The sequence below is a fragment of the Cervus elaphus genome, chromosome 10 (assembly GCF_910594005.1).
Source record: "Cervus elaphus chromosome 10, mCerEla1.1, whole genome shotgun sequence".
Lineage (NCBI taxonomy): Eukaryota > Metazoa > Chordata > Mammalia > Artiodactyla > Cervidae > Cervus > Cervus elaphus.
The window spans coordinates 46,340,987-46,361,456 of NC_057824.1; the positions used below are offsets into that span (position 1 = coordinate 46,340,987).

Below are 20,470 nucleotides of genomic sequence, written 5' to 3' on the forward strand. Positions count from 1 at the left end.
GCCCCGGCACAGGGAGAGGGGTGTCACATGGGAACACTGTAGAATCCTTTCTCCTCATGCATCTTCAGGTCGCCTCCTCACCACCTCTGCCCCTTCACACCCTTGTTCGGAGGACCCTTGAGGTCCACCCTGGCACGTGAGCCTCATGGCCACCTCCAAGCAAACCAGTCAGTATGCCTGCTCAGTTGGGATGCAAACAAGACTCAGGTTAAACAGGAAGAAAGGCACGAACTGGACCCTTTAGCCTTTATCCCCCACTCCCCACCCTGCCCCGGGATTTCCCTTCTACTTTAGTGAAGTAGCGGCCAAGGTGGGGTGTGCACAGACCTTATAAATGAGGGTTCGTGAATTCCTACAAAATGACCACACCTGGAGACCCAGCTCCCAGGCAGAAACCCCTAGAGAACGTTCCCGGGCTCCCGGAAGTCTTCCCGATACCCACTTCCGGTCACCACTCCCCTCTCCTGCCCACTCCCCACCCGACTTCTATCGCCTCTGCGTGATTCTGCGCATTTCTGAGGCGTTGTTGGTGCCCAGGCTCGGACCATCCCAGGCAAACCAAGAAGCCGTCCCCATCCGTCACCTCCCTGCTGGCATTGCGGTGAGTGGGTGTTGTCGGGACCAGCTTAAACCCGCAACCCTGGGCGCTGACATTCCGGGGAGCAGTGGTACCTCTGATTTAGGGAACAGTGTGCTCCACGGGGTCTCACAGGCGTGCTCAGCCTTGTCTCGGGGAGGCCAGGCGTGCCACCCCCACAGCTGCCTGGGGGAGCCTGCAGAGCAGAGGCCCCGTCAGTGGACGGTGCCTGCAGGTGGACATCCGCCCAGGGTGGTCCCCCCAGAACGTCGTGCCGGATGTGTGCGCTCAAGCCCCTGGTTAGGCAGCTTGCCGGCAGCCTCTCCTGGCCAGGAAGGTCCAAGCATCTGGCGAGGGAGGCTGGCCGCCTGCCTCTCTGGCTTTCCGTTCAGCTGTACCTCCTCCTTACGCTCCCTCAGTATTTTTTAGGGCTTACCAGGTGAGTTCAGTGGGCAGCCAAGGTTGAGAACCCATGCTTTAAGCCAGTGGTCCCCAGCCTGTTTGGCACCAGGGACCAGTGTCGTGGAACTGGTTTTTTCATGGACCGAGGCTGGGTGTGTGTGTGCACTAAGTCCCTTCAGTTGTGTCCGACTCCTTGCGACCCCATGGACTGTAACCCGCCAGGCTCCTCTGGCCGTGGGGATTCTCCAGGCAAGCATACTGGAGTGGGTGGCCATGCCCTCCTCCAGGGGATTTCTGAGCCCAGAGATTGAACCCTCATCTCTTACATCTCCTGCATTGACAGGTGGGTTCTTTACCACTAGCACCACCGGGAGTGGGTAGGGGTGGGCGGTGGTTTCGGGATGATTCAAGTCCATGACATTTGTCATGTACCTTATTTCTCTTATTATTACATCAGCTCCACCTCTGGTCATCAAGCTTTAGATCCCGGAGGTTGGGGACCCCTGCTTTAAGCAAACAGCTGAGGTTTATGTAACATCTTTGCCTGTGAGCCCTGTTCCCACTGTGGGAAGAGGTGGTAGTCCTCCTGGGCTCCTTTCCTGCTGTTTTCCCAGCTGGAATAAATCTCCTTGGGTCCCTGGAGGGCAGAATTAAGACTGGTTGGGTGTCAGTTATTAAGGAGGCCCCACGGATAGAGCTTTCTAGAAATAAGCTCTCCCGGGATCCAATGAATTGCCGCACAAAGGAGTGAGCTCCCCCTCCCCAGGGATAAGCAAACAGCGGCGGGGTCTCGGGGATCCCATTACCGGAAGGCAGCACGCAGTGGCCTCCCCCCTGATTCCATGCCTCCCATGCTCCGCCTTCATGTCTGGGTGATTCCAGGAAGATCCCCCCCTTTCTCCCCTCTGTTGTGGTTTTAATGGGAATCTGTGGCAAGCGATTCTACCAAATTAAACCCACCCTTGCAAATCTCTTCCCTCTGCTAATTTGATCTGGTTCATAAATCTGAAGTCTCAGGGTGGGCCTGCTGAACAAGTTTACCTGGAAGTGGCCCTTCCCCCCTCCTGGCTTAAGGTCCGCGAGACTCTGGCTGGCTGGGGCTCCTTGCCCAGGATGCCCCAGAGAGGCCCCCGTGAGGGCCTCACTCTGCTGGGCTAGGAATCTGAGAGTAAACAGATCGAGTGTCAGCCGACTGCCCATAACAGGCGGCCACAGCCATTGAACAGGCGAATGTTCTCTGAGATGACTCAGCCTTCAGCCCCAGGCTCGGGGCAGTCCCCTGTCCTTGACTCTGTCCTGGCGGTCAGCTGCTGGCCACGCCCAGGGCGGAACAGCAGGGGTGTTTGGTTGCTTGGTTTTGGCCAGTGCTTGTAGGATGTTACTTCCCTGACCAGGGATTGAACTCGGTCCCTCGGCAGTTAAAGCCCAGAGTGCTGACCACTGGACCACCAGGGACCTCCCTGCAGTGGGTTTTTAGAGTCAAGCGAATGGTACTCGATTCTGTTTGGTCCCACTGGGATGAGGGCATGGGAGGTGGCCTCAGGTGGCTGTCCTCTGTTTCCTTATCTGTGAAATGGGCCCAGCACTTCCTCTCTGAGCGGTTGGATGTGAGAAATGAGCCTGAGCCCAGTCCAGCTGGCGTCAGAGGAGAAGTGGGTGTCTGACGCTTGGGGAGAAGGCCTGGGTTGCAGTGACCGGGACCCTGCGAGGGAGAGAATTGCAGGGAGGGGGTAATGTGAGAAGAGCATTGGGGCGGCTTGAAAGAGAAGGCACTGCAGGAAGCGAAAGGAGGGTCGACGTCAGGAGACCCTGTGGTCAATACCCGGGTCTAGGCTGAGGCCTTGGGCAGCCGTGTAGGGTCCTGTCAAAAGGCCCAAGGACAGGAGGGTGGGAGGGAGGAAGCCGTCATCTTTGGCTGGTAGAGGTCACAGGGGAGCGGGATCCGTTGGAGAGCTGAGGCCGGTCAGCGGCAGGGGCTGGAGGTAGCGGAGGGAAGAGGGTTGGTGGGCACAAGGGAGCCTTTTTTTAGGATGGAGGAAACCTGAGCTTGTTTGTTACTAAGACCAGGAGGAAGCCAAGTGTGAGACAAGGTTCCTGAGAGAGCGGCGCTGGGGGGACCCGGGACTTAAAGATTGCCCTGGTGGCACCATTTTTCCGAGGTCAAAGAGAGGGGCTGAGATGAATGGAAAGGCAGAGGGGTTTTGGAAGGAGGCCCTCCCCTCCTTAGGAACTTGGAGGTGGACACTGGGGTGCAGAGCGTGGGCACGGGAGAGGGAGGGCTGAGCCGTTCCCCCGAGGGGTGGAGGGGTAAGAGGCAGGACTGGGGGATCTCCAAGCTGGAGGCCACTGCCGAGAAAGACGGTGCTGATCAGGGGCCATCTAAGGATCGGCCAGGCGGGTCACCCAGGACACCCTGCCCCCGAGGCAGCAGCAGGCGGTACAGAATTGGAGCGGCCACAGGAGATGAGAGAGGCGCAGGGTGACCTGGGAGTGGGGGCATCACGGAGTTGCCAGGCAACAGGCTGGCAGCTCCATCCAGGTGGTACCTCAGTATGGTTCCAAAGTCTTGTAATGACAGTATAATGACCCTCTAGGGGCTGTGGTTCCCCATGATGGGGCAGGGCTGGGGGAGAAGGACCACCGTTGCTTTCGGGTCGAGTCTTTTGATTACTGTTTTCAGTTTGCTGGCCAGACGCTGTCTGCATCCTTGGAGGGTGTGTGTCTGCGTGTGTTCTCAGCATCAGCAGGATGAACGGGGGTGGGGGGTGTTGAACAAGCTTCCCGTTAAGTCAGGAGAAAGCCAGGGGGTCACTATCAGAGAGGACACAGGCTCAGGGGCTTCCCAAAGGGGAAATCAGGAGGAGGGAGGGATATATTAGGAGTTTGGGATTAACATATACACACTGCTATATACAAAATAATCAGCAAGGAACTGCTGTATCGCAGAGTGGTGTGTGTGCTCAGCCATGTCCAACTCTCTGCAGCCCCATAAACTGTAGCCCGCCAGGCTCCTCTGTCCATGCAATTTCCCAGGCAAGGATACTGGAGTGGGTTGCCATTTCCTTCTCCAGGGGATCTTCCCGACCCAGGAATGGAAATCACGGTCTCCTGCATCTCTGACATTGGCAAGCGGATTCTTTACCACTGAGCCACCTGGGAAGCCCATAGCACAAAGAACAATATTCAATATGTTGTAATAATCTATAAGGGAAAAGAATGTAAAAAAGAATATATATATATGTATAATTGAATCACTTTGTTATACACCTGAAACGAACACAACATTGTAAATCAATTATACTCCAATATAAAGTTAAAATTTTTTTTAATTTTTAAATTAAAAAAAAGGCCATTGGGGCTGGTGCAGTAACTGAGACCCAGAGCATTATTAGCCTGTTACCCACAGCACTGTCAGACTACTAGAGGCTGGACTGTGGGGGTCAAGTTGGGGATCAGATATGCATCTCTTGAGCTAAAGTGAGCCCCAAATCACTGGCCAGCCAGGGCCAAGGTGAATGACCCCTATGGCGGTGAGCTGTAACCCTGGGACCAGACCTGTCCATTCATCCTAGGACTCTTGCCTAACTCTGGCTCCTGGACCAGAAACTTCTCTGGCCACCTCCTCTGGGTGGCTCTTCAGCTGCATTTCCTCCACCTTTTTGCAGCCTACCCTGGCCTCTCATCTGTGGCCAGGTCCCTTCTGCGAGGACCCAGTCCCAGTTGCTTGCAGCCCTTTATCGTCAGGTTCATAACCCTCACCCATCACGTGTCAGTTGCACAGCCCACCTGTATTTGCTTAATTGACTAGTTAATAGTGTAATCGGCACGTGCAAACCAGAGCAAAAGTCAGAGGGAGACAGTACCCTCCATCTGGGACTTCCCTGGTGGCTCAGTGGCAGAGAACCCGCCTGCCAGTGCAGGAGACACGGGTTCGATCCCTGGGTCAGGAAGTCCCCCCCTGCTTCGGAACAACTAAGCCTGCGCACCACAGCTGTTGAGCCTGTGCCCAGAGCCCAGGAGCCACAGTTGCTGAGCCATGAGCCGAGACTACTGAAGCCCGTGTGCCCTAGAGCCCATGCTCTGCAACAAGAGCAGCCACTGCCGTGAGCAGCCTGTGCGCCCCAACTAGTGAAGGCCCACGAGCAGCAGCAGAGACCCAGCACAACCAAACAAATAATTTTTTAAAAATTACCCTTCATCTCACCAGACCCCCCAACCCCAAGTAAAGTGAAAGTGAAAGTCGCTCAGTCGTGTCCGACTCTTTGTGACCCCATGGACTACACACTCCATGGAATTCTCCAGGCCAGAATACTGGAGTGGGCAGCCTTTCCCTTCTCCAGGGGATCTTCCCAACCCAGAAATCAAACCAAGGTCTCCTGCATTGCAGATGGATTCTTTACCAACTGAGCTATCAGGGAAGCCCCCCAACCCCAAGTAACATGTTCTTTATTCCCTGGCTTCCTTTATATGGAGTTATATTGCAACTCTGTGGAGTCTTAAACGTGTTGGGTTTTGTTGTTTTTTCATTGTAGCTGCTTTTAACTCTGTGAAGAGAATACCGTGCTATGTATAACAGTTGGGCACTTATTTTTCCATCTACGATTATATTGCTGAGACATGTTTTGCGAGTCCCCGCAGAGTGTTCGTTTTGACTGCTGGGTAGTATTCTGTCATCAGTTTCCTTCTCTCCTGGTGATGGGCATCTGGGTTGCAGCCAGGTGCTTGTTTCCAAGGACGGGCTGTTATCAATTCTCTCATCCCTGTCTCTGGTTACCCATGTTTAAGAGGGTGGATGGCTCCCAGGGGCAGAGCTGAGTCATAGGGAATATGCCACAAGCCACACTTGTCCCCTGGCTGCCCCCCCCCCCACCCATCCTAGAGACTGCACAGCACAGCGGTCCCAAGACCATAACTGCCTTAACCTGACGGAGCATCAGTTTTCCCACCTGTGAAATGGGAATCATTAATGACACTACGCATACATTCAGTTAACAGTGATGACACAGACTCTGCGTGGAGTCCTGTGGGAGGCATGGGGAACTTGGATGAGAAAAACTCAGTCATCTCCCGAGGAGCAGGTTATCTCACCAGCAGAGAGAGACCGTGAAGGAAGTCATCTCGGCACCACAGTGCATATGATCATTGCTGGGAGGGGATGGGCAGACGGGGGTGACAGTACACTGGGGGACGGCGGGGGGCGGGGGTGGGAGGCTGTGGCCTGCCTGGGGGACCTGGGTTGGGTTCATTGGCCGCTGCGTGAGACTTGACTGTCCTGCTGGTGAGGGTTGGGGTGGAGGCCATGAGAAATGGGGAGACTAGAAGTTAGGCAGAGACCCAGAGCCCACTGCAAGGCTGAGCACTGCCTGGATGGGAACGCTGCCTTGGACGTCCACTCAGTCTCCGGGCCAGCTCACGGCATCAGGAGACTGTGCATGCTTGTGCAGGGTCTTGAGCACTTCCCATGTGTGTTCTGTAACCACCTTCCTTGGAAGGTGGATTCTTAACCACTCGACCACCGGGGAAGTCCCCCCTTTTTTTTTTAATGGTGAACAAATGTACTTAACAGAAAGTATTATCATTTTTAATTTTTTGTAATATTTCTTGTTAAATACATTTGTCCACCATTTAAAAAAGAGAGCGAGAGAAAATCCCCATGAGTCCTGTAGAAGCTTTTCAGTGCATCGTGTATTTCTCAGTGGCATTAAATCCTTACATTCCATTGTTCCGCAGCCTTCACCGCCATCCACCTCCAGAACTTTGCATCATCTCAAAAGTGAAATTCTGCACCCATTTAATGATTGCTCCCCATTCCCTTACCCCCCACCCCCCGCCCCAGCCCCTAGCAACCACTCCCCACTCTGCTTTAAACTGCAAACTCCCTTTTTTATTGGCTCTGAGGCACACACCACCGTCTGACTCACTATTTATCCAGCCCCCATGGAAATTCTAATTGTCCAATTATTTAAGGTGTGTCTCCAACACACGAAGCAGGGCCTTTATACATTAAAGGCACTTAACCATTTGTTTGTTGAAAGACTGAGTGATCTAGCCACTGCATTAGACTCTTGCCTGGCTCTCAGGGGCTTTATCCAGACCTTACCGATTCCCTCCACCCTACCCAGCCCCTTTCTGCAGTCCTGTCTCTGCGTATCACCTTGGAATTTGTGAGCACTGATACCCATGCTGTCTGATTCTCCTGACCACCCAAGACCGAAGCAGATTTTTTTTTTCCATCTTAACAGAAAAAGGACATTCTTCAGGATTGCGCTTCAAATCACAGCACTGACACAGTGCTTGAAACGGCAGCTTCTAGTTGTTAACTAAAACAACTAATTTAGTTTTTTCTAACTAAAACTTGAATTGGCAGCTTCTAGTTGTTAATGACCGTAGAAATGAATTGTAAATAACACAAAAGACCTATCAAAGACCCAGGAGAAGCAGAAGAAAAAGTCACGGCTGGGTAACAGAAGAAAGTCTGACCCACACCCTCCGCCTGGATATCCTTAGGGAAGAGGAGCCCGGGAAGGCGGGAGACCAGCACAGTGAGCACCCCAAAAGTGCATCTGTCCCTCGCTGTAATCCAAGTTCGAGGCTCCTGCGCTCCACTGCAGAAATGCATCAGCAGGCTGGCGGAGGCAGTGGGACGGCCCCCAGAAGTGGGTCAGAGCCTGGCCCCTCCATCTGCTCGCTGTGATGTGCTGCTAGGAAGATGTAGTTGAACCTCCCTCGTTCATCCTGAACAGGCTACCCTTGGTGGGAAACAGACATAGGTGTCCAGGTGCTGAAATGTAAAATGAGCGCTCAGAGGCCTTGCTTGAGCAAAGGAATTATGGGTACCTGGGACATGCTGGAAGCCTGTTCTCAAGTCCAGTTTGCAGGGCCGGTCTGGTGCTCACGCCATAGCCCAGCTGCTGTTCAATCACCAAGTTGTGTCCAACTCTGCCACCCCATGGACTGAAGCACACCAGGCCTTCCTGTTCCTCATTGTCTCCCGGAGTTTGCCCAAGTTCATGTCCATCGAATCGGTGATGCCATCCAACCGTCTCATCCTCTGTAGTCCCCTTCTCTTCCTGCCTTCAATCTTTCCCAACATCAGGGTCTTTTCCAGTGAGTCAGCTGTTCACATCAGGTGGTCAAAGTACTGGAGCTTCAGCTTTAGCATAGAGGAGGGAATGGCAGATCACTCCAGTATTCTTCCCATGAGAACCCCATGAACTGTATACAAAGACAAAAAGCCCAGCTGACCAGGGCTCTAATTGCCAAGGGCTGAATTTATCTGGATTTATTCTGTGGCCAGGCAACCTCAGCAAGGTCTGTCTGGGAGGAGCACGTGGTGACCCTGCAGAAAACAGGCCCCAGTCCCGGGAGGGTCTGGCCCACAAAGCTGTCTCCCGCCTCCTGGAGACCAAGACTTCTGCACAGGATTCCACGGAAAGGCAACTTCTTCTGAGCCCTGACTATGTCAGAGGGTCTTTGTGATGTCTGGGAAACGAGGAGGGGAGGGCAGGACCACCACCTAGCCCTCAGGTGAATGGGGAAGGCGAAAAGGACGCTGATAGGAGCTCCCACCCAATGGTGATGTGTCAGGCCACCTCCCTGGCTCCCCTGATCCGGACAGTCCGTGTGCTCAGACATGCTGAATGTCTGAAGATTCTTGAGGTCCCAGCATGGCGTGTCAGGGAGTTGGGACCAGGGAGTGGGTTTGGCTCCAGCAGATCCACTGGGAATTGCAGGCTGAGTTGGTTTCTTCCGTCATAGACCGTCATCCCTTTGCCGGCTACCTGATGGGTGCCAGACTACTGGGAAGATGAATGGAGACTTTTCAGCCAAAGCTTGTTGCTTGGGGTCAGTGTGTAAGGACCAAGTGTCTCAAGGAATCCAGAGACTCCACGCTTCCCAGAACCTTGGCGGTGGTTAATCCATCGTCCCTGTCAATGTAGCGTCACCCCTAAAGCCCACCAGCCTGGGGCTCAGCCCCTACGAAAGATAACATCTCACAACATCTCACTACCTCCTGGTCTCTGTAGCCCATTTGGCTTTGCTCAGGCTCAATTGCTCAGTCATATCTGACTCTTTGTGACCCCATGGACTGTAGTCCACCAGGCTGCTCTATCCACGGGGATTTCCCAGGCAAGAATACTGGAGTGGGTTGCCGTTTCCTCCTCCAGGGGTGATCTTCCAAACCTAGGGATTGAACCCGCATCCCTCCTGCATTGCAGGTGCAGTCTTTACCACTGAGCCACTAGAGAAGCCCTCATTTGGCTTTAGAGCTTTTCTAACTGGCAACAGAAGCTGGCCTCCCTGTGGTCCCCCACCTCAGCTGCCTCTGTCCTCCGAGAAGGAAAAATGGCCAACATATTGAGTGCTTACCATGGTCGTGCTGGGTATACACTCATTTATTCTTCAGCAGCAACCCTAGGAAGTGGACACTGTTACCCTCATTGTTCACATGACAAAACTGAGGCACAGAGAGGTTAAGTAACTTGCCGAAGGTCACACAGCCATAAACAGCAGCACTGTTCCCTTCCCTGATCCAGAGCAGCCACAGAGATTTAAAGATGGCAGCTGGACTCTTCCTCGAGGCGGGAAGGGGGTGCCGTCTAAAGTCCCCTCATTTCCCCTGGGCATGCTCTACCAGGCCTGTGAGTCTCTGAACAGACATAAACCATTGAGCACCTGTGCTTTGTTCATGGAGCCCAAGGATGTGTTGGCATCTCCTGGACAGGGGACTTGCATTACAATCCTTGGAGTGTGTCCTGAACCATGGTGAACCAGGAGTGCCTCTAGGGCTGTTGTTCCCAGTCTCCCTCCTACATCACCCAGGACTCTACCTGAGCGCTCCTGCCAGTTGACCATCACACACAGTTGCACAGGTTGTGCACTGCCCAACCCTGAGGGTGCTCTTCACGCAGACTGTGCGATGAATGAGCCCTCCCCCCAGAGGTGTGATGTTACCACCTGCCCAGCTGCCTGGGCAACAGATCCGTCTTGGGTTCTGATCAGAGCTGGATGGGATTTTTGCCTGCCCTTGAAAAGCGTTTCCCAGACAGATTTGATGGTTCTGGGATCGTCTCTCCATGCCTTGTCGCCAGGCCCCTTGAGGTCCAGCTTGCTATGGAGCTGGCAGGGTTCCACGGGGCCTATGCCCTTCTTGCCCAAGCTGGAGCTACAGGGAACCCAGTCCCCCTTGAACATGTCCTTCATTGGACACGTACAGAGGAATGAGGCGGCCCAGGGTTCACCACCCCCGGCGCCGGACTGGGACTGGAACTCGGACCTCTTGACTCCAGGACCTTGGTCCTCTTCCCGCTCTCCCAGGCGGCTCTCTCTAACCCTGTTATTTCATCCTGTTCCTTAGCGCCATGAGGGCATCTAGAGGGCAAATGCTTCCCCTCCTCCTCGGATTTCCTAACAGCACTCAGCAGCAGCCTGAGTAATTGCTGGGTCTTGTTCCTCTCTCCGGCTCCTTAGACAAAGCACAGAGACTCCACAAACACCGAGGCCTGGCATCTGGGGAGTGGGTTTAGCCACAGCTCGTTAGAGAGTGTGGGGTTGGGACTGGAGACTCGAGCATCTCCCAGAGGCGGGGAAGTCCAAGCAGTGCCACACACAGACAGGCAGGGTTTGCTGTGATCGGGGCTTGTCTGGCTTTGGGGGTAGGTGTGTGGCCATAGTTCACTCTTTTGCTCATCAGGCTTTGAGTACCCTGTACAGCCCATGTCAGATACAAGGTATATGTGCAGAGAACCCACCGTCCTTCCCTTTGAGAGCTTATAGGGTCCACTGGGGGGAAACAAGTGTTACCTGTCATAGACTGTGGAAAGCATTCAGGACCATCATGTGCAGTTGCACAGGTTGTGCACTGCCCACCTCTTGCAGACATCCTTCACAGACACTCTGAGATGGATGAACTGTCCCCTAAAGCTGTGATGCACCACCAAGCCTAACTGTCCGCGATGGCTTTAACATCCAGGGAGGACCCCTCCTATGGTGGGAGGTGAGACAGAGGAGGTGGCCGGTGCCAGTTAGAAAAGATTTCACCCCAAAGAAGATGCTTAAACCGAGTCTTGAAGGATGAGCAGCACGTGTCCAGCCAAAGAACAGGGAAGGGGGTGCTGAGCAGTGGAAAGAATATTTGTCAGCCTTTGGATGCATGAGATGAGACAGGCAATAGTTGGGAAGGAGACTGGAGAGGCTTCTAGGCAAGTGTTTGTGTGGAGGAGAGTGATGGGGAGAGGCAAAAACAGATCTCAGAGCGACTGGGGTGGGGGGCGGTGGAGATGGGGTGAGCTCAGAGACGTGTAGGACATGAGAGGGAAATAGGAGAATAGGTCCTCCTGAGTTTGACCAGAGGAGTAGCTGCAGGTCCCTCCGGCCAACTCGCCCTCCCAGAGGCCCGCCCATGCCAAGGTGCACATTCCGAGATGGATGTCTACCAGCTGGCCCTCAGCCGTGGGTCACATCAACAGCATAGTCATACCCCCATTTACACAGAGGCCGATGTTGCCTTCTGGCGGTGTTTATCCCCTCAGGGTCATTTATACGGTCTATTTCTGGAGCATCCCTCACCGCCAAGAGGGCACCCAGAGCAAGCACCACATCTGTTTGCCTTCCCAGGGCTCTCAGATGGCTGGGTTGCCCGCCCCCTCCCAGGGTGTACTTGCTTGTGGCATTCTGACAATGGCTGGGGAGAGGGGGTTCCTGAGGCTCTTTCTGAGCACACGGGGGTCCCCAGGAAGGAACTAGGCCAGACCAGTGATTGCCACTCACTAAGGTGATAATGTGCTGCTGTCCCCCAGCAATTATAGATTTCGCTTGTCCAAGCAATAGTTGCAAATTGGATGTGGGACAGGCAGGGGCAAGAGATGTAATTTGAAAACCAAAGACCTGGAGGGAAATTGAACAGTGTGTGCTGCTGGGTGAGCCGAATGTCAAGGAGGGGGAGGGGTGCCCCCTCATTTATGAGTCTGGCACCAGCACTTTCTTAAGGCCGGGTTCATGGCGGTATAATCTGTATATACGGCAAAAGTCACCCTTTTTAGGGTATAGTTCTTTCCGTTTCGAAAAACGTAGATGATCTTGTCACCACAACGATCAAGAAGCCAAACACCGGACTTCCCTGGTGGTCCAGTGGTTAAGAATCCGCCTGCCAATGCAGGGGTCATGAGTTTGATTCGCTGGTCCAGAAAGATATCATGTGCCTCAGAGCAACTCAGTCCACAAGCCGCAACTACTGAAGCCTGTGTGCCTGGACCCCACGCTCCACAGCAAGAGAAGCCGCGGCCATGAGAAGCCCGCGCACCACAGCTAGAGAGTAGCCCCCGCTTGCCGCAACTAGAGAAAGCCTTTGCCCAGCAAAGAAGACCCAGCACATCCATAAACAAAAATTTTTTAAGAAAGAAACCAAACACCTCCTTCACCCCAAAAACTTCCTGGTGACCCTCCAACATCAACCCCAACCCAGCCCCAGGCAGCCAGGGATCTGTTCTGTTCTCCATCCTTACAGTTTTGCCTCTTCCAGAATGACACACGGGAGTAAGTCAGAGTGAGAAGCAGAAACATTGTATGACATCCCTTGTATGTGAAATCTAAAAGACATGATACAAATGAACTTATTTACAGAACAGGAGAAGACGCACAGACTTAGAAAACAAATTTATGGTTGCTGGGAGTAGGGGGAGCGGTGGGGATAGTTGGGGACCTTGGGAAGGTGCACACTGCTGTACTTAAAATGGATAACCAACAGGTTATCCTACTGTAGAGCGCGGGGACACTGCTCCATGTCACGTGGCAGCCTGGGCGGGAGGGGAGTTTGGGGGAGAAGGGATACATGTTTATGTATGGCTGAGTCCCTCTGCTGTCCACCTGAAACTATTGAAACATTGTTAATCGGCTATACTCCAATACAAGACAAAAAGTTTAGAAAGATAGGTAAATCGGAATCTCACATAAATGGAATCATGCGGTACGTTAACCTGTTGAGTGTGGCTTTACCGTAGCCCAATGCTCTTGAGTTTCATCCACTTTATTGCAGGAATCACTAATTCACTCCTCTTCATTGCTGACTGGTATTCGCCGGCATGGATGTGCCACACAGTTTACCCAGTTCTCCAGCTGCAAGGAGGATGTTTGGAATGTCTGCAGTTCGGGGTGATTACAGATAAAGGCTCTAAACATTTTGCATACAGGTGTTTGTGTGGGCATGTTTTCATCTCTCTCCAGCCCATACCCAGGAGTAGGACTGCCTGTGGTCATGTATGTTTCAGTCTGTGAGAAACACAAACCGTTTTCCCTAACAGCTGCACCATTTTGCATTCCTACCAGTTCCAGTGGATCTCATGCCTTGTGAAAAATTTAAAGAAAAAAGGGGAGGGAAGTGGGAGGGGGCATTCAGGATGGGGGGACACATGTGCACCCATGGCTGATTCATGTCGATGTATGGCAAAAGCCACCACAGTATTGTAATTGTCCTCCAGTTAAATTAATTTTAAAAAAAAATAAAAAAGGGAAAAGGGTGCTGCGGGGGTTTTGGTGACAGGCTTCAGTGTTGGAGGGCAGCTGCCAGGACAGGGGAAACCAGGAGGAGAGAGGTTTGTATAACATTCCGGCCACCCCCCTCCCGTGACACTTCAGGATTCCTTTCCCATTTTAATCTTCATAGAAGTGCCGTTCAGGCCCTTGCCAGGGTTACTCGTTGGGCCTGTCTGTGTCACCACTTCCCGTGATGGATGGGTTTTACGCATTGGGCGCGGAGCCCGAGCTGCGCCTCCCTCGTGAGATCGGTGACACCGGAAAAATAAATGACCGTGGGCAGTCTCCCACACACCGCTGCCTGAGCATGCTGTCTCTCCCTGTCGCCGCGCCTGGGGTGTTCTGGGGGCCGCTAGCTGGATGGGGAGCAGGGAGGCAGTGAGAGGAGGTAACCCTCCCCCTCACCTGGTGACAGCCTCAGAGCCCAGCCCAAGGGCGGTCTGGACACGGAGCCCAGCCTGTCCGCCAGGTGCCCAGAGCGCGCTCGGGGCTGAGACCAGCAGGGACGAGATGCAGAAGGACAGGGTGATTGCCGGACCCTCCCTGGCCTTGGGAAATGGATGGTCCCACTTGGGGTAGAGGATGAGCAATTTACACCTCAGGCTAAGCTGTGTTACCAGAGGCTGTTCAGGGATCCATGCCCCAAAATGGCACACACGGCCACACCCCTCTCTCTTGCAAGGAAGAAGCGTGCCCTAAAGGCGGGGCTCTTGGTGGGGTGATGTGAATTAGGCCCTGAATGACAAGGGGGGTCTTGACTTGGTGAGGAGAGGGGCCGGGACCACGGGCAGGGGACACAGCACAGCGACAGAGGCCCAGAGGTCAGAATGTGGGGGTTCAGGTAGGCTGGAAAACACAGTTCATCTGCATGGTTCCTGCCAGAGCTGCCCTTGGGCCTAGAGGCGACCCTGAGGGCTGGCCAGCTTGGGGGTCCCCACGGACTCGGGGTGGTGGAGGAAATGGTCATCATCTCTAGGCCTCTCTGAGACCCCCTGAATCAGCTGGGGCACTGGAGAGAGAGGGAATCAGTGCCCCCCACCCTGCTCCAGCAGCCTGGATCAGAGTACTGGGTACACCAGGTCACGGGTGGGTGGCTGCCGCAGGGTCTGCTGGGACTTAACGATACTCTGTGTCTGTCTGTCTGTCCCCCCAGGTGCAAGTTCTTCAGTCTGACCGAGACCCCGGAGGATTACACCATCATTGTCGATGAGGAGGGCTTCCTGGGTACGTGCTGCTCTCCCCGGGGGCTTAGCTGGGCCGTGGCCTGTGGGCAGTGCTGGCTGCTTAGCACCCTGTTTCTGCCCCCGCCCAGCCCCCTGTTCTGATCCCTCAGGAAAGGACCCACAGCTGAGAGGGGGCAGTGCTTACCCCACCCAGAGCTGAAGCCGCCAAGGGGGCAGGGGGGTTGTTCTCTGGGAGGGCTCCTCCCACAAGGGAGGTGCTTTCAAACATCCTCAGTCCTTGTTCCCATGGGAACAAGCCCTGGACACCATCCTGCTATGATTTTCCATTGTCTTTCTTCCCTGGTGACTCGGACGGTAAAGGATCCACCTGCAATACAGGAGACCTGAATTTGATCCCTGGGCCGGGAAGATCTCCTGGAGAAGGGAATGGCTACCCACTCCAGTATTCTTGCCTGGACATTTCCATGGACAGAGGAGCCTGGCAGGCTACAGTCCATGGGAGTGGCAAAGAGTCAGACACGACTGAGCGAATAACACTTTTCTTCCATCTTTTATACAATGCCTCAGGGTATCACCAAAGTTCCTACCCTTTCTTTCTTCCATCTTTTAAATTGAGATATAATCTGCATACCATAGAGCCTCACCATGCAGCATGTGGGATCTTAGTTCCCCAACTAGGGATAGAACCTGTGCCACCTGCATTGGGAACATGGAGCCTTAACCGTTGGACCACCAGGGAAGTCCCATGGAAAAACTGCTTTTTAAACAGATGCGTGGTCTTCTGTCATAGATGAACTATGGGTTCATCTGCTGGGCTCCAGCATGGACTTTTAGGTGGTTCCTAGGTCTTTGTTTTAAATCCTTTTGAGTTGAACGCTCAGACCCATGACTGCTCCTTTGTCCCAGAAGTAACTCCTTTACAGTGAAATCGCATGTTAAACTCTTGGTATTGATACGTTTTCCCCAACTCCTATCCCCAAACCAGCACCCCTGGCACCACCTGTGTGAAAACAGAAAGACCCTGGCGCTTGGTGAGCCCTCAGACACCGGGCCCTTAGCTAAGCATTCGATGGGGTTTAATCTCACGTAATCCTCCAAGCGTCTTCTGGAGCCCATCCTGATTTCAGCAGCCCACATTTGAAAGCTTAAGAAATTGAGATGTGGTGACTTTTGTCCAGAGTCAGGCAGCCAGGATGAAACCCTGCCCACCTGACCCCAGGACTCTTGGCCCTGATGCTGGCAGGGCGGGAAAGACCTGACCGACTCTGTGCGGAGGACAAGGCCACGGAGCAGAGGGACCGTGAGCCCTGCTGTCAGTAGCGGGGGGCTCCTGGAGAAGTGTCAGGGGGCTCCCAATGACAGAGCTGTCTACCTGGTGTCTGGGAGGTGACAGGTGTCCTCAGCGATCCACCAGGGACCGTGCTCAGCTCTAAGAGGCTATTTTTAGGGCCTTGGGTGGTGGGTAGTGACAAATAATAATCCCTTTCAGTCTTGAGATGGTCCACCTTTCCTCTAGGGAAGGGCAGCCCTGAGGCTGGGGCAGCCGAAGCTCCACCTGCCAGGTGAAGGCCTTACAGGGCCAGTGGGACCACGCTGTCCGAACTGGGGTCCTGGAACTCCAGCTGCCTGGACCCCCCTGCTTAACAGTCCTGAAGCTCAGCCCTGCGAGAGGGGTTTTCTCAACACCCCGTCGCAGGCTGGTGGCAAGGCGAGACCGCAAGGCATGCCACGAGGCCAGAGTGAGGTCCCCGCGCATTTGCCGCACCGTCGTCTGCCCGCCAGCCTGCCTCTCTGGGCCTCAGTTTCGTAGTCTGTGAAATGGGAGCGGGCCCGACTTCTGAGCCGGGTCTCTAAGCAGATGGCCAGCATTCTGCCCTGAGAATTCAGACGGGCAGACCATGTGAGGGGATGCCACTGGATCCCCGTCCTGGGAAGTCGAATGTAGGAGCACACGAAAGGGTGTCAGAGGTCACCCTGAGCACAGAGGACGAGCTGGGGGACGGGGCCGGGAAGAGGGCCTGGGCTGAGTAGAGAGGGGTGCGGACAGCCGCCCTCTGCCTCCCTGTGCCCCCTGCGCTGAGGACGGCAGAAGACGAAGGCAGCCGAGGCCACTACCCTGGGGGAGCTGACGGGCGAATGGGGCCAACTGTAGACTCCAGCCGGCTGCTCACCCCATGTGACTGCGGGCACTTAAATGAACCAAAATTAAATAAAACGTTCGATTACGTTTCTTTTTCTGTCGCACTAACCACATCTCTCGTGCCCCATAGCCACATGAGGTGAGTGGCTTTGGACAGCGTAGGTGTAGACTGTCTGCCTGAACCCAGAACGCCCTCTGGGGCAGCGCTGGTTCCCAGGTCACGAGGACTTCAGCCGTTGCTCCAGAGGACGTGGGAGCTGCCGGGCGGCTCTGAGTTGTGAGGAGCTTGGAATAGGCAGGCAGAGGGCAGGTTCGTGACAGCCAACGTGGTCGTGATGCCTGAGCTGACCCTTACGGGAAGGACCCCTCCAGAGTTTTCCCAAGAAGGCTTTTGGGATTCAGTCCTCGTGAAAAGGGACTTTTTAAAACTTTTCCTGTTAAATCTATTTATTAATATTTTGTGTATTAATATGTTTATAAAATGGCTTTAGATGACAGGACCATAGGGCACCCCAGCCCTCGCTGGCTCCTCGGGCTGTCTTTGCTCAAGATGGCATGGTTAGGGGGATTCCCTGGCGGCCTGGTGGTTAGGATTCGGTGCTTTCTCTGCAGAGACCCAGGTTCAGTCCCTGGTCGGGGGACTGTGCTACTTGGCACGTGGCATGGCCAAAGATACCAAGAGAAAAAAATAGATGGCGGGTTGGGCTCACAATGCTGTCCCCGGGAAGTCCCCTCTGGCCAGTTCCAGGCCCCTTAGGATTTCAGAATTGAGCTGGGACTCTTGGCTCCGGCGGGGTCGTGATTCCTCTGGCGGTCCTGGAGCTGAGAAGTCTCTTTTCCGACACCCCAGGTAACAGGTAGAAGCCCGAAATCAGAACCTTTCTTTTTTTTTAAGCCTTTCCTCCCGCTCCACCTCCCAAGCCCCTTCCCTTCTCTGGGAGTCAGCCTGCCTCTCCAGCCAGCCTAGCAGAGGACTGGCCCCTTCTCAGGCAGCAGGGCCAATGGGCACCCTAGGCTGTGGTTGCCATGACGACCAGAGCTGGGCAGGTAGGAGCCTGGGTGAGGCCTCCAGAGCCGTCCTGCACAGCCTCCCTCAAGCATCGTCATGATCCTGAGAGCCCCCTTAAATCCCCAGGATCCAGGCCTCTCTTCTTAGCCCCTGCGCTAATTGGGGATCTGGCCCTTCTTCCCATGCAGTGCCCGGCACAGAGCATGAGAGTCTGTGTATAAGTCAGACCTGGGTTTGAATTCTGGCTCTGTTATTCCCTAAGTGATCTTGGTTAAGTCAGCAGTCCCTCAGAGCTCTGGTTTGTCGCATGAATGGGGTGAAATAACAGCCCTGGTCTGGGGCAGGTTTGAACAGACAGCCACGAGGCACAGAGAGTTCAGTGGCTGCCTGTCCGTGCAGCCAGGCATACACATTACCGTGTCCCACAGGTAGGCTCCCCTGGGTGCTCTCTCTGCAGGACGGGGTGGGCGGGATGGTCTTCACAAGCCAGTCCAGGAGACTCCGGGATCACTGGCCACCTGACCCTACCCCACCATGTCCCTGGTGGGCCCTCCTGGCAGGATCTCCAGACTCTCAGGATGACTTCGGTGACAGGTCTGATGAAAGCAGAGAGAGAAATCTTAGGCCCTCGATCCTGTCTTCTCCTGGCCTCCCTCCACTCCACCCCCAGCCCCGCTGGGAGGTTCCTAGGAACCAGGTTGAAAACCACAGGACCTGTTCCACCCGGATAAAGTGGTGATAGCAGGACCTGGCACCCGGGAGGGTCGTGAGAACCAGAAACAATAGAATCGCTGCCAAGTACTCATCCTTCACAGCTGGGGACTGAGGCCCAGCGCAGATAAACCCCTCGTCCCCGGGGCCCCCACCCTCCTGAGCTGCCCGGTACGTCCAGACTCCACTGAAGGTCTTCCCTGCTCAATCCTCCCAAGATGGACAGAGGAGGCCAGTCTCCTGTCCTCTGACAGATGAGGGTGCTGGGGTCCAGAGGGCGGGCTGGCCGAGGTCACACAGCGGGGGCCCATCAGTCACAGACCGGCCCTCCATGTCCCCCTCCAGAACTGCCCTCTTCGGAACACTTGAGCGTGGCTGATGCCACCTGGCTGGCCCTCAATGTGGTGTCTGGCGGCGGCAGCTTCTCCAGCTCCCAGCCCATTGGTGTGACCAAGATCGCCAAGTCGGTCATCGCCCCGCTGGCCGATCAGAACATCTCGGTGTTCATGCTGTCCACCTACCAGACGGACTTCATCCTGGTAAGCCATGACGCAGGCACCCCCACCGACATGATCTGCAAAGTCTGTGCCCCCACCCCCATTTCACAGTCTGCTCAGAGAGAGGTGAAGGGGACCTTGGGGTCATCAGTCCAGTGTCAGCATGGCCCGGGCTAGGCTCTAGCTCCATCCACTACCTGCCCTTTGAGTGGACCATGTTTGGTTTGAACTGGATGCCAGATGTGTGGGCTTCCCAATTCCATACCACTTCCTCCAGGGGGGCAGGCATTTCTGGTCACAGTTGTTGTTGAGTTGCTAAATCGTGTGGCGCTTTGCGACCCCAGGCTTCCTTGTCCTTCGTCATCTCCCAGGGTTTACTCTGACCCATGTCCATTGAATCTGTGATGCCATCCAGCTGTCTCATCCTCTGCAGCCCCCTTCTCCTCCTGCCCTCAATCTTGCCCAGTATCCGGGTCTTTTCCAGTGAGTCGGCTCTTCGCATGAGGTGGCCAAAGTATTGGAGCTTCAGCTTCAGCATCAGGCCTTCCCATGAATATTCATGGTTGATTTCCTTTGGGATGGACTAGTTTGATGTTGCTGTGCAGTCACAGAGCCGACAGCAATTCCTGGCCACTGTTATTCATGCTTTTCTCCCATGGGGCTGGCCGTCCTGGAGGGTGTGGGCCCAGGAGGGGCAGGGGCAGGCCCGGCCCACTTTCTAAAGGGAGTGGGGCATGGACCCACACGTTCTGGCCCTCAGTGGAGCATCTTCTCCCCTCTGGTCCTTCCTCTGTCCCTGGAGAGTCACGTGCACCGGGTCCCAGGTCCCTGGTCCCACGTGCCCCTGTCCCAATCAGAACAGCGGGAGGCCGGGAGGGGGATGCTGGTTCTGGGCACAGAATTTCAGAGTGAAGGGGCCGGTGCCCCCAGCCCCACTCCATCCGGGGATCACGGCACACTCACTTCACTGACTCCTCGTCCCCAGGTGCGTGAGCGGGACCTGCCCTTTGTCACCCACACCTTGTCATCAGAGTTCACCATCCTGCGGGTCGTCAATGGCGAGACAGTGGCAGCTGAGAACCTCGGCATCACCAACGGCTTTGTGAAGCCCAAGATGGGTGAGTTGAGGGAGGGGAGGGTTGTGCAGAGAGACTTCAGGAAAAGACCAGGTCCTGCCCCAGGGCACCCCCACTCTCAGAGCCTCGGCTGAGGGCCAGGCATCACATGGTTCAACAGTCCTCAGACCCAGGATCTCCAAAGGGCGACGGATGTGGACACAACCAGAAACGGCCAGGGGCCACTCCTGACCCAGCGCGGGGTATCAGTGTGGGCCTCCCAGAGGCAGTGACTCTCAGGCTGAAAAACTTACAGCACAAGTAGGAGCTAATACGATAGGTGGTGAAGTTTGGGAAGGGCTCT

The 20,470-nt window shown here is 54.8% G+C and overlaps 1 protein-coding gene across 1 annotated transcript in view; it reads left to right on the forward strand.

The window, feature by feature from the left end:
- The window catches only part of CASTOR2 (cytosolic arginine sensor for mTORC1 subunit 2), a 53,654-nt gene that overhangs the window by 22,938 nt on the left and 10,246 nt on the right, over positions 1-20,470 (forward strand). The window contains exons 2-4 of the mRNA XM_043914913.1: positions 14,664-14,734; positions 18,900-19,093; positions 20,037-20,169. Of these exons, the coding sequence (XP_043770848.1) occupies positions 14,664-14,734; positions 18,900-19,093; positions 20,037-20,169 (398 nt within the window). The remainder of the gene's footprint in view (positions 1-14,663; positions 14,735-18,899; positions 19,094-20,036; positions 20,170-20,470) is intronic.